This window comes from Tachysurus fulvidraco, chromosome 8 (genome assembly GCF_022655615.1).
Source record: "Tachysurus fulvidraco isolate hzauxx_2018 chromosome 8, HZAU_PFXX_2.0, whole genome shotgun sequence".
In the NCBI taxonomy this organism is placed as follows: Eukaryota; Metazoa; Chordata; class Actinopteri; order Siluriformes; family Bagridae; genus Tachysurus; species Tachysurus fulvidraco.
Genome location: NC_062525.1, coordinates 9,523,155 through 9,541,609, shown reverse-complemented (window position 1 = coordinate 9,541,609; position 18,455 = coordinate 9,523,155). Strand labels below are relative to the sequence as shown.

The 18,455-nt window shown below is 37.4% G+C and overlaps 2 protein-coding genes across 2 annotated transcripts; both read right to left on the bottom strand.

Moving 5' to 3' along the window:
* Positions 1 to 5,634: 5,634 nt before the first annotated feature.
* On the bottom strand, positions 5,635 to 9,488 carry LOC113653512 (cytochrome c oxidase subunit 7A-related protein, mitochondrial). Its single transcript, XM_047817648.1, is given in 4 exon segments — positions 5,635 to 7,795; positions 7,798 to 7,906; positions 8,015 to 8,149; positions 9,417 to 9,488. Coding segments are annotated over 4 exon segments (342 nt in total). The 3' UTR covers positions 5,635 to 7,769.
* Positions 9,489 to 11,198: 1,710 nt separating this feature from the next.
* Positions 11,199 to 17,780, bottom strand: kcng3 (potassium voltage-gated channel, subfamily G, member 3). Its single transcript, XM_027163070.2, has 2 exons — positions 16,924 to 17,780; positions 11,199 to 14,497 (listed from the first exon to the last, which is right to left on the bottom strand). Exons 1-2 carry the CDS (start codon positions 17,550 to 17,552, stop codon positions 13,852 to 13,854), a joined length of 1,275 nt encoding a protein of 424 aa, XP_027018871.1. The 5' UTR covers positions 17,553 to 17,780; the 3' UTR covers positions 11,199 to 13,851.
* Positions 17,781 to 18,455: the final 675 nt, after the last annotated feature.

Here is an 18,455-nt window from a genome sequence, read left to right as displayed (position 1 = left end):
CTGCAGTATACACTCTGATCTGGCACTGTTCTTGCAGAGGCAGATGGTTCCCCCCTCACTCATGTCAGTTTCACAGAGCCGTGTCAATCCTGAGAGGCTGTCAACATGAAACCACTCAACAGTTCCTGTCAGCATTGCTGGTCCTGGAGCAGTGATTTTATCCCCTCTTACACTGTACAGGTTACAGTCTGTTATAGACTGTCCCATGGTGGCTGTTTCAAGAACAGACTTGGCTTGCTGTGTCTGTAGTGGTGGGTGTCTGTCTGTGGAACGGTTGGTGTGGCTTTAAGCCAGTACAAATGCTGTGCTGCTCCCTCCTGCTTCCCCACTGTGCAGAGACAAGCTATTGAAGGCTATTCCTGAAAGGCTTTCAGTGCTAACATGATGCCACTATTTCTGCTAAAGAGTGAATTAAAGGATCAAGGATGGGTTCTTTACACTCAACACTATTAACCAACCATACATTGTAAATCACATCCTTTTTAGAGTTTCACATTTTCACTCTGATCTTAAAGAACTTAAATTAACTTTTGAAAAATTCTTTTTTAAAGCAGCTTATCTATATAAAGTCAATATAGCGTACTCGTTATGAGCTAGAAAAGGTGTGAAAATTTGATTGAGGCTCTGACAAATGGCATGCCCCTGGAAAAAAAATTAAAAGATTTAATCTGTTCCAAAAATATTCACAGAACTTAAAATTTAAATTGGCTTGCCACAGTGCTGCTGAATTCACAAATCTGAAGGGAAGGGTGTTGATTAAGACCTGTCAGCTCTGACAGTACTTCCTGCTGCAAGGCAAATTATCTATATAAATTCATGTTAAAGTGCTCATGTTCTATATTAACAACATATATAAGGACTATATATATAAGGCAGTAAGTACATAAGGCAGAGGTTATATGTAAATAAACTTACTTTAAAAACCTGTATGTATATGTTAAACCTGCATTCTCCAGTGCCTGTGCTTTTTAACAGTCAGAGATAAAGCTGTTCCTTTATGTTGCAGGAAAGTGCTTCAGGAAAGAAGTACTTCGGGTGCGTTTGTCGTATTAATATAGTAACTTGAGAATCTGGTAAGAGAATGAGTATATTGAGCACATATACCACTAATGTTAATGTTAGTAATACTAAATAGTATGATTTTACAGTACCACCCCATCACAGATCACACAATTGCACACAAAATCATACAATTTAAAGATGCAAATTAACCTACAACACAGTAAAATCAAGTACCCCCATAGGCCCATACCAAACATAGGAAACACCCTTAAACATAGGGAGAACATGCAATCTCCACACACAGGATGGTAGTCAGGAATCAAAGCCTCGACCTTGGATTTGCGAGGCAAACATGCTAACCACTAATCACCCACTTTGGGACTTGTTTTCAGAATGTAATCACACTTTGGTGTGTTAACAAATAATCAACACCCTCTTGTTGATTATTTTTCCATAACAGCATTCACCCTTCTGTTTTATTGCTTACACAGAACAATCTGTATTCTCTCCATGTGAGTTACAAATATCTAATGGAGAAAAAGGAACAGTTTGTGATTATTACAGTATTATCTCAATGGGGATTCTGCATTGTCTCTGGTGAATTTATCAGAAATGAGAATCAGCTAGTGAGAGAAAATGCATACTCAATCCTCAAACCTGTCATTTAGATTGTATAGTTCTAGAGACAAGAAGTTGCTATTGATGGATATTAGTGTTCAATGTCCTTTCAGCATAGAATCTGTTTATAACTGTTGTCAGAATGATTGTCCACCTTACAAACCGTATTTAGTGAAGTCTCTTCCTGGATAGACCAAGAGCCTTGAGTCTCTTCCTACAAAGTCTAACAAGGATGGAGACATCTTGTCATTCCTCCATGCACAACATTTCAAATTACTTTATATCCTTAGGTTTGTTTTCAGACCAAGCTCTTTCCATTATTCAAAAATCCAGATATTGACATGGCCATTATTTTGTGTGCTCGAGTCATATTGATTTGTATGTTTCATTGTAATAATTCATGCTCTTTAGTGTGTTCGAGAGTTTGCTTCTTCTTAAATGCAATCCACATTTTCCCAAAAATTTCAGTGATGTTTATGGCTCAAAGTTATCACCTGACCAGTACACAATTCTCATAAGACAAGTTTCTCAATGCAGCTTTGTGTCTTTCTATACCTCTCTATCAGTCTGAGTCCTCATTTTGGCAAAAGAAAATGACAGCAAGTAAAAAAACCTTGAACATCAAACAGTCAAATATAGCTATATAGTATTAAATCTTTTTAACTAACTTTGTTCTATTCACATATAATTTTACTAATCTAATTAACATTTATGTCTGGAAAGAATCCAAACCATCTGGCAAAATAATAGCTTAAAATAATTTAAAATATCTGGAAATAGGGCTAATAATCAAGTATTCAGTTTATGGTTAGCTTATATTAGTAAATACTAGGTTAATCTGGCTATATTTAATATATCTTTTTACTTGATCGAATGTCAGTTTTCTGCAGTGTGTGAAACCTTTGTTTCATACAACCATTTTTTAGCATTGCCAACTCATAGCTCCATTTTTCTCGATTGATTATTGGAATACATTGTCAATGGCAGTTTACCACATTTTGAGAGAATTTTACCAAACAGCAGTCAGCTACAACATTTTCAGGTAATTTTTTTAGTCTTTGAACCATTGTTGTAAGGTTTCCTGGATCCTGCTCCAGCAACACCTTTTTGGAAAACCTCAAAACTATATTTGAGATCCTTGGTGTATCTCAGATCCAAGGCATAGGTAAGTCCCAACAGATAGCAGCAGACTCTGCTAAGATCCCCAAGATTGCCAAGGACAGTGACAACCTCAATCACAATACCTACATCAGTAGGCCAGTCACATGACCCATCTTGAATCTTTATCACCTCCTCTGCCAACTCAGTTTGTAGATCAACAGGTACATCAGCAGCATCCTGTAGGCAGTGTAAGGATTAGTTTCAGGTTGCATGTTACAAAACAGGGATGCAGGATGAATCCCTCAACACTTAGACACATTGTTTATGATCTTGTCTCATTGAGATTACATTAAAATTAACATAAAAAAAATAACACTCAAATAATGAAAACTACATATTACTAACTTTAAAGTTTCTGATCGAGGCACATTCAAGATGATCGATCACACCTATATGGTCAATGAGACATCGGATGACCAACTCTCATGTCCGCTGAATGAGGATTCTAGTCTGCAGATCAAATCAGACTTTTAACTAATAAAATGTATTACTGTTTCTGCTTTACTGCTTCAATATTTATGGCATTAAGGCATTTCAAGTGAACCTGGACAGTTTAGAATGCTGTGGAGGGATGCAAATTAGATGCTTTAATTGACCAAATCATGGAAAATGTGGTATGTATTTTGGAACAACATATGGATGGGATTCCTAAAAGAGTGAGGACAAGAGGAAACTAAGGAAGAAAACGCAAAAATTATTAAGACGGCAGGAGAACTAGAGGAGGAATATTATGAGTAGGAGATAAAGAGTTAAGTTTTCAAATAGTATATATTATATTAAAAAATAAATCAACAATCCACTTTTGCACATTAAGTCCTTGATTGCTGTGCTGTGCATATAGGGCACCAAATGAGTCACAAATTTTACATTTGAAAGATTGAACAGCTTCACACTCTTCAGTTTCCTGTACACTGAGGGATCTATACAATTTTGTACGTAAGCCATCCCATGTTTTAAAGGAGCAAGGACTGTGTATCCATGACCAAATGCACCGTGCTGATTTGACAATGCTTGAGAAGTTTCAATTTTGATGAAGCCATGAATGTGCAGAGCTTACATTGCCATCACATAAGATGTCACCTCAAAAAGCTCTGATATACTGTTATAATTGAGAAATGACTGAAAGCAATAGGTTAGATCACATGGATCCATATAAAATTTTAAAACATAAGAATTTCAAATTATGCATTATACAAAGAATATTTTAAATTATTCATCATCTTAATCCTCCCCAAGGGTTATACAACAGCAAATTTCAAAATGTCTGAATTAGCACTTTTTCAAATGATGTATCCAATAATTGAACATTTGTTCTGATGGAGGCACTAAAGGAAAGGTCATGAGTTCAAAAATGTGACTTACAATTTGATATTTGGTGAAACTAGTAGATTCAAAACTTTGTCTGCCTTTGCGGTGCTGAAATACTTCCTCGCCAGGAGGGATATCTGCTCACATGCTACTGTACTACCATGTGCCCACTGGGGTTTTGAAACTAGTTATACACTACTATACAGTGAGCCCAGTTCCAGCACACACGCTCTCCTAAATCCTTTCAGACAGCAACACATTGGTGAGACAGACGGGACCAAAACTATATACTATATAAAGGCGCACCGTGATTTGTCATGTCCGTTACCCAGTGAGACCATAGGAAGTCTAGTTACAGCTGCTGGACAGCAGATACACTGGGCAGCCGTTAGTTTTTCAAAACATGTGTTTTTGGCCTGCAGCCCATCACCCATGCAAAAGCACAATGACTGCATAAATACGGAAATATGTATTAGCTAAGCAGTTTGATTAGACAAATTCAGGATGAATAACAGGTGCCATTTCAGAAAGTACTTAGCTAGCTAACACACCGCAGCATGGCTGCAACAGTTTTAAAAATAAAATGCAGCCCGAGGTTGTTTAGAGCAATTACGTTAAGTTGAGGTCACTATTTTGATAGTTAATCAGCAGAAGTTTTCCAGGAGAGTAGGTGCGGTGGGTTCTCAGGAGCAACCTTCGTTTGAGCGCCACTGAAGTCCACATGCTGACGTTCTATACTAAATTTTTTTATGTTGTTCAGGAAGATTAAGAATATTGATGTGGAATGTATCTTAATGTTGTTCTTAAAACAGTTTATTAATTCATGAATTCCTTCCGAAATATTCTGACAGAAAATTACCAAAACTATTAAGTATATTTAAAAAAATATTATTTATAAGTCAAATGTTTATTTCCTATTGTGAAATGAACTTAAATAATAAATCACATTTTTTTGTTTTTACTTGTTTTTACTCATTTTTTTGTTTTGTTTATTTCTTTTTTGTATGTCCAACTCAAACAATCACTTAAATTTGATTCAGAGACTTTATCAAGGTATTATAGCTGTTTATGACTGTCATATTTACTGAGTTACTGATTTGTTTTTTTAGAGTGTACCTTGTACCCTAATGAAAAAAATCAAAAATGAAATGCAAATAATCTCTTAAATACTCAATTTTTCATGACATTTTACTACTCATGGTTTTAGCCCACAAAAAAGATAGTACATCATGTTGAAGGCAATGCAGATACAAAGCATACTGTATACGGATAAATGTAAAGAATCCTGCTAGATGAAATGTTAAACAATCGCAATCAAAACTCATTGTGTATGATTGTACACTGTATCTTTAGGTGCTTTATCACATGAAGTGATGCTTATTTGCATTTTTATGGTTATAATGATACATTTATTTTATTACATAACAAAGTGACTGAATGTTTTTTTAAGATGAAACAGAATCACATCACATTTAGAAAGACAAAACTCCATTAGCTTTACCATTCACTTTGAAGTATATAAAAAAAAACCCACACGTTTCACTATTCTTACTACATATGATAAGGTCCAGAAATAACGTATGAGAGAGTGGGGTAAAGTAAATGACAAATTGTTCTGGAAAACACACGCAAGCACATATTCCCCAGAGCAGTATGAGAACAAGCTTGTCTGAGCCAAGAGAGCAGCAGGGATGCAGATGGAGAAAAACGATGGCTCTCCATCAACCAGTCAGATCCACAGGCTGGGGGGTCTCACACCAATCCAACTCCCAGCTCCCTGCACCCCCGCAATGTCTGCTCTTTCCCTGCTCTTTCCTCACCCGCCGGTTCATTCTTGATTTGGTTTTTTTTTCATAAGAAATCACAGGTTAGTAAAGTGTGGAAGCTATAAATTGGGTGAGAGCATATATTGTGAACTAACAATTGTACTGTATAGTGTATCCTTGCACATATTGTTATCCACCATAGACATATATCATAGCTTGCATATCTGCAATAAAAACTTCTAATGAAAAACAAGGACAGAGTGAGGTGTCTGAGCTTCCTGTGCAAATTAACCACTTTCCTTCTCACACCTAACCTATTATACTCGTTACCAGTTGCGACTGCTGGCAATCTGATTTAGATGTAAAATCAATATCATTGACAAAGTCAGTTAAATTAGAATTCATACATTTCTGGCAAATCAGGACACACCTGTAAAGAGTCCTTATGTTTCCATAGTTACAACATTTCTCTTACATCTCAGTCTCAAACTGAAGAAAATTACCATTGATCGTCAAGGAATAAAAAGTCATTGTCTATAGACCATTACTGAAATCGCCAAAGTGTTTATTGATTCACATTTAACCGTCCACATGCCTATTTTGGATGCAGTCCGAATAAATCACTACACCAGTTCAGTCTTTGTCATGCTTTCTTTGTTTGTATCTGTGCACAATTTGTGGTTTGGTGTGGCGCTATTAAGCCTAGTGTGATGGATCATTTCAGCTGCTGATGACTCTGTCTAGGGCTGGGTATAAATGGTCTTTCATTACCACAGACGTCAAGCCATAGCAAATAAATTATCCCATCTCATTGTCAAAGACTGCCTTGCACTGCTTTGTATTGTGACAGCCTATCAAACTTCAGCCAACAGTCAGGCAAGCCATCAGATTCATCATGTATTATTACCAGTGACTGCAAAGAAATGTATGAAAATAAAATCTGGAGAACAATGCACCTCTGTTGTCATCAGTAGTATAGACAAAGTTCCTGATCGTTTTGGTTGGAAAAAAGAGAGGCACATTCAAAAGTCTTTTGTTTGTCACTGAATCCTTACAATCCTTTTACAACTGTGTTTCAAACTCTTGTTGCCATGTGAACGAATGGAATGACACAACCATGAGTTGGGGAAAAAAACAAACCTCATACATCCTTTTCAGTGATCCATAAGAAAGTTTATATGAATATGGAAAATAATGTGCAAATAGTCATCCATCATATATTTCTCATTATTTTAACATAACAAGAACATATTCAATTAACAAGAACATATAACAAGAACATATATACTAAAAGAATTTTTGACAGTTATTTATGTCACATATATAAATAGCATATATTTGTTATTTTGAATACAAAGTGCTCTGTTTTTATTCACTAAACAAACATACCTTATTTTTATACCAAACTCATTCACAGAGATGAGACCAGTCGCAGTAAATGTAGCAGCAATCAACAAAACTGTGAGATACAGTTTCCTCCCCTTTTTTCCTCCCCTGTTCGATGCTTCTTCAATCTCATTCTCAAAACAGACTCTAACACTGACACCATAAGCTTGGCTTAGATGGGCTGTAGGTGGCTGCTGTGTGTGAATGTCATTTAAATGCAGAGAAACCTTTACATTCTGTACTACGGAAATTATATGAATACTAACAAATCCCTTTTATCCACCAACACATAGTTATTGCTGTTAAATAAGCTAAACAATTATCCCTTTGTATTGACCGGAGCGTTGCTCATTGCAGCAGGACTATTTGATGTATATGAGGTCAGAAGTGGAGTCCTCCCCATAATCTGCACACATCACTACCCTTTGCCACATGATGGTAAATATATCCAGGCACACATTACTGTCTCTTTTAAAGTACATGAATACCAATGTATGGACTTGCAAACATGCTGGGGAGAATAACCCTTTACTTATTCTTAGGCTGTGCAGCTAAAGAGCCACCAAACAGTACAGTGCACCTCCAACAGTCAAAGCCATGGTGGTTCTGTATAGGAGCCAGTCTGGAACACCACGCTTAAGGTGCACAGGGATACCATCTGAAGACTGGAAGACAGAGAATATGCCCATCTTTAATAGAACATACATCACTCCAGAAGATATTTCAGGTATGTACATTAAGATAATGTTTAAATATTATCTTAATGTACATACCTGAAATATCTTCTGGAGGTCTGGAACCATGTTGGAACCCATGTACTCTATAGAAGCTCCTGATTCAGCTATCATTTTGGTTTGGGTAGCAAAGATCAATGTAGAGGCTTCAGAAGGTACAATTGTCTATAAAACCTCTATTCAGATTACAATCAGTTTATAAGTTAAGTTTTCCAAACCACTCAACTAAGCACTGTTTATAGATTTTGTCATGGATGTGAATTATCTCTGGCAAGCAGATCAATATGTCTGAGTTTATGGTCATAATTATATTGCATCATTGCTTTACAATAAATTGGTACTCTTGAGACCTGAGGCCAGCCTTCAAGTACTGTGGAATCAGTGGCAAACAAATATACAAAACAATAGCCTATTGAATGATGTGCACACAATGATAAAGCTGGAAATATTGATTGTCTACCAGTAATCTGATTTGAACTTTCTTTTTCTGTTTCTCTGTAAATTGAATTGAATTAATTCTTGATTGGGACTTTCATTACATGATTTTTAAATCCCCTGTACTTTCTGTTACATAGTTCATTAAGAAAACCCTAGAATCCCTAAAGCAAAGAATAATTCACACGTATGTGTAGATAGTTATGACAGTGACCAGTGCAGGTGGAAAAATGACACTTATTATTATAATTAAAATTTTGCCCTTAAATGTAAAAATTGGTTTCTGCTGAATCCTTTCATTTCTGTCTGCTAAAGATTGACGGATGCCATACAGTGTGTCAAATACTGGGGTCAATAATGACCTAATTCATTGAATTAGCTCATATGTGGTGTGAATGACACAACACAGATCTTCCTTGAGAAGATGGGACACAATTCGTGTTGTGTCCTGAAGCACTGCATAAATTGACACAAAACAGAAGTTTGCTAAAAAGTCTGATACTGAGCACTTTGATATCACTACTGTATCACTGTTTTTAAGTCAGATCAGTACATACTTACCATTCCTTGTTACCTTCAAACACAATTTCTGCACCTACAGTAAAATATTTTCAACCTAAACAGGTGCATATAGGGCACCATAAAGCTTTGGGCTTCCCAAGTATGTACCCTGAATCTTCCAGGTAAAACAAACATACTAAAATACATAAGATAATTGCAAGTAAATAGAGGGACATCATCCTGTGACAAGGCGATAAATAATGGGGCAGTTTAGATCTTTTTTACTCTAAGTGTACTCTCCATCATATATTCACGACAGACGTCGGCTGAACTTGACTGAATTTAAACGTCAGATGACGTTAAATGACAGATCCAATGACATTTCCCATATCAGGTCACCGTTAGTTTACCTTGCTTGCTTCTTCTGCTCCAGTTAGCCAACACAAATATTACTTTAGTCCAGTGAAATTTTCAGTTCCTCCGTAAAATCTTTTGTACAAATTACCCGAGGACTATGTGCCGTATAGGAAACAGACCCAGTTAGCCTCTGAGTGAAAATGCTGAAGTTGTAATACATTTTAACGACTAGGTTAATCAACCAGCCTTTATAACTTCTGCTTTGCAGAGTCTGTTCAACAAATATGGTGTCACACACACGGGTCGATCTAAAAAAAACAATCCCTGTCTCTAGAAAATGCTTCTATACTGCATTCTTTTATAATTTAATTTAGTTTAATTTAATTACACTTTTCATTGCAATTTATATTATTGACAACAATTTGAATGAAAAGTAGAATCTTTGCGATATTTAAATGAACTTCTTACTACTCGGTGGCTTAGTGGTTAGCATGTTTGCCTCACACCTCCAGGGTTGGGGGTTTGATTCCCGCCTCGCCTTGTGTGTGTGGAGTTTGCATGTTCTCCCCATGCCTCGGGGGTTTCCTCCGGGTACTCCGGTTTCCTCCCCCGGTCCAAAGACATGCATGGTAGGTTGATTGGCATCTCTGGAAATAGTGTGTGATTGCATGAGTGAATGAGAGTGTGTGTGTGCCCTGCGATGGGTTGGCACTCCATCCAGGGTGTATCCTGCCTTGATACCCAATGACGCCTGAGATAGGCACAGGCTCCCTGTGACCCGAGAAGTTTGAATAAGCGGTAGAAAATGAATGAATGACACTCAAGCTGCACTCGATCTGTCATGGACTAAAACTAAACATTGTGCAAAAGGTTTTGATCCATTTTAGATTCATTCTGTCCAGTGGTTAGAACCTTGAAATTATGAAGTAGTAAATATTAATGTAGAACATTTACGTTATTGATAAAATGCAATGTTTGTGCCTATGTGTCTATCATAGCCAGCATGACGTTTTTTCAGCAATTTGTGCTACAATACTTCTGCTCTCGGATCTGATACTGTGATACTGCTCCATAGCAGGAACACCTGCTGATATATTTATATCACTTGTGAACTTGTGAGTTTATGACCCACCAAAACATCATCAGAAGTCCCAAAAGCAGACAAAGTGAATCCAATCAAACAGATCAGACAAATATATTATACTTGTTAATTTTTTTAGTCAGGAAAATGTTCCAATATCATATATCTGTGAGAGCCAAAAGTATGTGAACCTATAAGTTTAGTACTTAATTATGATCAAATTAGGTCAAATTAGAGTCCATCTGATTTCAGTCAATGAGATGACAATCAGATCTCCATGAGTGTCCTATTTTAATTATAGAACAGAGATATGTCAACGTCTGATGATGATGTGTGTATGTGGAAGGGAATCATTGCAAAAAAATCATGATGCGAAAAAGATCATGTGGACAAGCCAGAGGGGACTACTGGAAAAATAATTTGTGGAGGAATAAGACCAAACTTTTTTGTCTTAAAATAAGAAGCAATATTTTTGGAGAAAGGAAAATACTGAATTCCAGCATAAGTATGTTAGAAATTCTTCTAAGCTGTTGTGCAGGATTGATCAAAAGTTACTGGAAACTTTCTTTAGTTATTTATTACTGCAGGGTTCGCAACAGATACTGAAAGTAAAGGTTCACATACCTTTGCAAGTCACAGATAGTTAATGCAGAATCATTTTTCCCAATAATTAAACAAAGATGTATTATATATATATATATATATATATATATATATATATATATATATATATATATATATATATATATATATATATATATATAGAGAGAGAGAGAGAGAGAGAGAGAGATGTACACAGGTGAAAGTGGAATGTAGAAAGTGGAAGAACTGACATATTTCCAGCCAATATGGAAATGCATCACTTTATTTTCTAAGTGTTCAAATATTTCTGCAATAAAGCCTGCCAAAAATGTGCTAAATATAAAATATATGTGCACGTATTTCTTTAGTAAAGGGCAAAAACATTTTTCTGACAACCAACATGATTTCAGGTTTATCTTTCAGGATCTACAACTAATTGCTGCATAAAGTATTTCATGACACTTTTGCAATATTCATAGCTTCACAGTTACAAAGCAGAATGTAAAAAGTTGAATGTGGTGAGAAGAATTATCCAATGAGCACAAAGATGTTCAAAAAGAGAAAATTCAGTCTTTTCCAGAGTATGAATTTGTATGATATCCTTTGTAGGGGTGAAAAAGTATACAGTTGATAGCAAAGGTTTGTATTCCCAATGGTTCCCCAAGGAAAGTCAGCCAACATTGCTAACAAGAATATCTTAGCAGGCAGAGAAAAAAAAAACAGAAAATAACCACAAAAACCCTTGAGTATTATGAATTAACTGCATGTATTTAACTGATATTTAATTATGATCTACAGAAATGGTTGGGCAAGCAAGCAGCTGAGTGTTTATACTTATTTTTTATTATGTCCATGTCCAGTCTGCATTCTGGTTCATGTCCATATTATGCTACAATATCATAAACTATATTTAAAGATGTTTACTGTTCATCAACTGATATATTTGTAGATCTGAAATGAAAATAAGATATCTGTCCAAATATCTGTCATATATATATATATATATATATATATATATATATATATATATATATATATATATATATATATATATTCATACTTTATAGAAATGAATTGTTGGTGAATGGTGAAACAGAGCAAATCCTACCTTGTGCTTTTATTACCGGACAACAAGTCTGTTGATACAGAGAACAAATGCAAATTTATTGATTTAAAAAAAGCTAATTCCACCATTTTGTACACATCTAACCTATTTTGCTTTCCTTAACTTTCTTTTATATTTTTTTGTAAATCAAAGGATATAAAAGAGGTTTGACAGCCGAAGAGGTAAAGGGTGAGACTTTTTAGAGTGGGACTTTTGAAAAGATTTAACGTCTCTACTTTTTTTTTTTTTTTAACATTTTCGTTTTTTTGTTCTTTTTTTTATTAAACTTTTGTGAAAATTCACATCCTCAAAATATATTACTATAAAATGTAACTCTTCTCTTCCATTTTGTCACAAGGTATACAAACTTTTGCACTCAACTGTAAAAACATAATAATATAATATAATATAATATGTAATAAAAATCATCTAAAAATAATATAAAAAGGACCAACGCAACTGAACACAGTATTCTTCTGGCAAGGACGATCCAGTGCCCTTGAATGTATCCGTTCAGTTGGTGCTCATTGGGTAATTTTAACTACATCATACCTGTGCAGGTCCATCTTTAATTTCTTTCTGTTTCAGATGTTTTCATCTACCAAACAATACAAAAAATTAGCATTTCCTGTCTCGGTATGAGCAATAGCGTTAGACAAACCATTGCATGCTTAATACTTAAATGGCATTCCTTCTTAGATTTTTTCCAACATAACATTTGATACTATCAAGCAAACAAATCTACAGGTGAATTAACTGTGTATTTTCTTTTAGTGTACTCCTAACCACAGATTAGAAAAGAGTCAGTGATGGAGAGAGGCTAGCTTTTGTGCTTGCATGTGTGTATGGTGAAGGAGGAAGAGAGTGACAGCTCTCCGACTGCTGAATGTGTGGGTGAGGTGTTTGCTAATCAATTTGGTTAACACCTCTCGGTCCGCACAGTCATCTTTGATTGAGATATGGGCAGGTGGTGGCTTTATCCTTGTGTAGCTCAACATCTGATGTTTGTTTCTTGAAGTTAAGAATCGGATCTTCATAATGTGGCTGCAACACTGACTGGAATTTCGAATAATATTGTTCACTAGGACGACACTGCTGAAGGTTGTTTCAAAAATTTCCACAACATCTGTTCAGGGGCTTTAAATAATTGTTTTCTTTTATGGCCTCGGTCTGTAATTTCTTTCTTCATATCTGGAGTGCTTACAAATCCATATAGATGTGAATTAACAGTCTAGAGATATGATCATTAACATCTGGATATATTTCACTGTGGGAACAAAGTGGTTCTGTTTGTAAAGCCAGATCAGGGTCTGATCATGGCTGACAAAGGTCTGGAGAACTGTCAAGACCTGAAAAGCTTGCCAAATACCCCTCAAAGGTGCCATGCCATCTGGTGCAGGCTGTTGCAACAGTTGTCCTTTTTAAATATCAACAAACACAAGAGAAATTCTGTCTCTTTGGGTCAGTTTCATTGTTTTCACAGAGATGGGGTTATAATTTGAACCCTGGCTTATGTAGTTCCTTTGGGTTGTTATGATTGCTGTGTGCTATTCACATTGGATCTCTTTGTATTCTTCTCTTGTCACTTACAAAGTATGAATCACAGTTGTCTGAGGTACTTGTTACCATTTAAACTGGTCAAAATGTAGAGAGGCTGCATTTTATTAGGCATTTTTGTAGTCTCTCAGATCATATCTCTATAGTTTAGCTTACAGTTCATGAGGCTGTTAAAGGTTTTGAAACAAAGGCACAGAAATATCAGATGAGGGGTAATTGAGATGGATTTGGGACCAATAAGTCCCATAGGGACCAATGTCAGTTGAGAAATTCAGCAGAGAGACTTCGCACGCAGCGTGCTGAGCGGAATTTGAGCTCGTGGTAGCACTGCACAAAGCTGTGGTAGATAAAGGTAATTGGGAGAGCCAGGAGCACAATGCCACTCACGACACACACACCACCCAGCACGCGGCCCGGCATCGTGATGGGATACATGTCTCCATAGCCTACGGTGGTCATGGAGATAATAACCCACCAGCAGGCTGCCGGGATGCTGGCGTAGTCCTCATTGCTGCTTTCCAGATCCAGCCCGTGCTCCAGAAGCTGAGCCAGAGCGCTGAAGATGGCCATGGCAACACACACAAACACCAGCAGCATGACCATCTCACGGTAGCAGCGGCGCAGCGTCAGCCCCAGTGTTTGCAGACCAAGGAAGTGGCGTGCCAGCTTAATTAGCCAGAAGATGCGCATCATCCTCAGCACACGCAGTGTGACCCCTGCTCTTTGAAGCTGCGGGTTTTCCCCAGTCAGGCCTGTCATGGCCACTGATACATAGTAAGGTGTTATAGCCAGGAGGTCAATGATGTTCAGAGGCCGCCGTACAAACTCACATTTGTCCCGGGAGACAATAAAACGCACTATGCACTCGGCAGTAAACCAGCCAATGCATACTGCTTCAATGATCCTGACAGAGAGAGAGAGAGAGAGAGAGAGAGAGAGAGAGAGAGAGAGAGAGAGAGAGAGAGAGAGAGAGAGAGAGAGAGAGAGAGAGAGAGAGAGAGAGAGAACAGTGAAGAACAGTAAAGAACAGTGGTTACGATTCATTCTAATACCACTACTGTCTGTTACTTGACAGATGATTTAGGCTTATGTCTAATTTACAGCATTTAAAATACAATCATGCAGTCTGAGGATCATAAGTTTAAATGTCAGCATGCAGATAATGAGTGTCTTTTAGATTTAAACATCTACACAGATGGTAAGCTTGATGCTGCTCAAATACAGCCTATGAAGCTACAGTCATGCTTTCCCATTGGCTGAATTATTATGCTGTATTGTAGTATATTTTTTTTATACATTACAGACTTTGAAATTGAGTGATTTTACTGTCCCATTGGACTGACATTCACATAAAAAACAGACACTGACAGTGGCATGCTGTAGTAAAGAAGTATCAACATCAAGCTTTAGTATGAAAAAGGGAGGGTGTGGTAATGATGACTTTAAGTAAAACACTGTTCTTTCTGTTCACAAATGCCAGAGTATCAAATAACTAGAAACACTAGACCTAGACATTTTTCTCTAAATATGTAAAACTAAGCGAAATTGTGAAAAGCCTTGTCATTGGGGTAATATCCTTAAAAGTACTGCCTTTAAACCAGTCATAAGTCATATTCTTAAATGATTTTAAATAAATTAAAATCAGTATTACTGCTGTTCATGATCTCTTTATAACATTAAGGCCACCATTCACCACACCATCTCTGGCATTTATGGCACCATTCATATTTACGTGCATTACAAACTTCAACACTTTTACATGGGTCCTCTGTAAGTGCCTCATAAACACACAGTGACACATATCTGACCTCGTGATACTGAAGGACATGGAAACAAGAACAGGATATAAGCATGAGGACACACAAATTGTCCAAACACATCAGTACAAAATAGACATATGCCACTGAACATACAAGCTGGAAAGAATGGGGGAGAAATATTAGTCAGGGAAAGAGAGTAACAGGGCTTATTTCTTTCTTGGACAATCTGTCAGCTCAGTTGAAATAAGGAGGTTTTTACAGTGCTCATTACACATGGTGCCATAAACAAAAAGACATAAAATGCACCATTTGAGCATTTCATTTTCAACTTTTTATTGTATGCAAAGAAAAATAAACCTGCTTGGCAAATGGGTATGGGCCAATCTTGCAGTGCAGTGCAGGATGATCAATAAAATACAAAACAAAATACAAATCAGACTCTCAAAGTTAATCCACTCTAGGCTGGTGCTAACAAAAATAATCAAGAATCTCAGTTGCACAAAGATTTATGATGTTTAGGTTTATGGATTCAGATTTACATCTTTCATTAATCAATCTGTCAGCTTGTGTTTTCCCAGATCATTTAGTGACAGGGCAAGACTTATTGATGATCAGAATGATATTATGAAGGAATAGATCAGAGACAGAACCACAAACAAGGGAAATATTGCGGAGCTGATTGTTATTTTTGTCTAAGGCATATCAGAAGAAATTCCGTATTTGAAGTGGATTTCATGATTTTTTTTAAATTATACAAACAGCAATTACATTTTTTTAGTTAGCATCCAATGCATATATGTCATTATTATATTTTAATGTCTCTTATACTTACCATGACACACTCATGCCTCATGTCTTTTTATAAACTACTGTTTGTACAAGAGTACATGACTATTCCCTTTATAGTACACGATTCGTTGTTTTCACACCGTTGTAGCGCAATATATTCGCGCATGGGAGTCATTTCGCATTAACCACCTGTCTGATTTTGCTCGAGTCTAATCAGGGTTCCTCATGTGTAGCGCCGCTTATTGGGCAATAAGGACACCTCTCCTCTTTAGGACACTCTCCTTCTCAGCCTATTTCTCAGCCTATTTAGTCTAACAGGTTGAGATATAATAACTGTAACATGGATTTTTGTGCAGATTTTTTTATTTTTATTATTAAGCACACCTTTAAATAATTTTTAAATGCAGGATAAATGATTTTATATTAGTTTAGCTTTTATGATTATTGAGCCAGGATAACATGAAAATAATATATTTAAAGTTGATTGTTCTGTTCCATAGCTTGATCAGGCTACAATATACAGTATTGTAGCCTACACACTGCTTAAGGAAGACAAACGAAATGAATTTGACTTTACAGTAAAACAGAAAAATGTTGCAATTTGGCACAAACATAGACACAGAGACAAGACATTAGGAAATACCTAGACAAGACCAGAACGTGTGAGTAAGAGAGAGAGATCTTGCTCTTGATAAAGGGTTTGCACTTTTAACACTACTGAGGTTTGGATTACTACATGATACACTTCACTTTCGCTCCGAATCGGCGCCGTTTGTTTTACCTGTGCTCCTCTACTGTGTTGTTCTTGGCTGTGTCCCAGTCAGGCAAGGTGCTGGCACAGAGGATGACCATGGAAATGATGACAAAAATCACGGAGACGGAAGCGAGGATCTGCGCGGCCACAGAGGACGCGGGCTCCTCGAAGGTCCTCCGCATGCGCTCCAGCCAGCCCGTGTTTGCGCGCTCGGCGAACGATCCTCTTACATCGGACTCTTCATCGCCCACTCGCGACTCCTCCTCGGCTCTCCCGTCCTCCTCGGAGAAATACGTGTAAGTGTCGGACATACGGTCGTCCAGGCGGCGCTGGCAGCAGAACTCCAGGTGCGAGCTCTCCAGCCCCCAGTAGATCATTTCGTTGTAGAAGGAGAGTTCGCACATCCGCGGCACGAAGCGCAGCTTTCCCGAGCGCACATACAGCATGATGAACACAAACGCTTCGGAGTGCCGATCAAAGAAGAACTCGTTCCGTTCGCGGTCGTAGTCATCGCACACTTCCAGCACCTCCTTCTCCGACGAACAGCTGTGCAACCTGCTTACTCTCCGGAGTGGGAAATCCTTAATCACCTCTCTGGTGAACGCATATTTGGTGCCGCCGACGTTTAATATGCATATGTTCTTGCCGAACTTCATCTTGGCGTGGCCCTAGACGGATCTCACCTTTCTCATTCAGGTAAAAAGTCGCGTAAAACCGTTATCCTTTGGATAATCATTGCAGCGCTACGTGCACTTTTGGCAGGACTGTTGCGGGGAGAAAAGAGTTGCACAGCTTTTGTTTGAAGTGTCGGGATTTCTAGGCGAAGCTGTCTGCTCGTTCGCGTTGTCGTTTCTGTCCCAACTCCAGTTCTGTTCTAGTCTCTCTCTCTCTCTCTCTCTCTCTCTCTCTCTCTCTCTCTCTCTCTCTCTCTCTCTCTCGGTTCCCGTTACGCATACTTATCTCACCAGGGGGAAGGGACCTTTCCAGCAGTTCAAGCGTGACAAATTAATCAGGCGCTTTTTAATCATAGGAGTGACGTATTTAATCCCACAGAACGTTTGGTTGTGTTGGTCGTTTTCGGCCAAAAGTTTATAATGTAGTCAATTATTGGAGCGGCAAAAGGCCCAGGATTAAATGATTGTAGACTTTGTTTATATACAGTAGGTGCCGCAGGAAATGAATAAACAGAAGATGATATTTGGGTACAGATTCAGCATTGTGCGCCTTTTGTGCTGCACAAAATGATTTCCTCACCAAGCAGACAGGGAGCCTTTAAGGGCAACCCTTTTAGGTTTTGTATGTACAATCCTTCAGCAGAAGATATGTTGTGAAGCTAAGAACCCTCAACTATTTAAAGAACCCCCATAGAACACGTTTACCAGTGAATATAGTAGTCTTATTAAAGTAAGCTCACTTGACACTGCTGAGCACTTTAGCAAGACTTTAAACCTTCAGTTCTCAATAGTAAATTGCTTTGAAAAAACAAAAACAATCTGTATGGCTGATATGAATTTTACCTTCCTTCCTACCTTCTTTACTTCCTTCCTTACTCCCATCTT

Bases quoted from the DNA above. Each gene is read 5' to 3' on its own strand.
- kcng3 (XM_027163070.2), bottom strand. From the start codon at position 17,552: ATGAAGTTCGGCAAGAACATATGCATATTAAACGTCGGCGGCACCAAA. The intron at 14,498-16,923 runs GTAAAACAAACG...TCTCTCTGTCAG, and splicing joins AACACAGTAGAGGAGCACAG to GATCATTGAAGCAGTATGCA.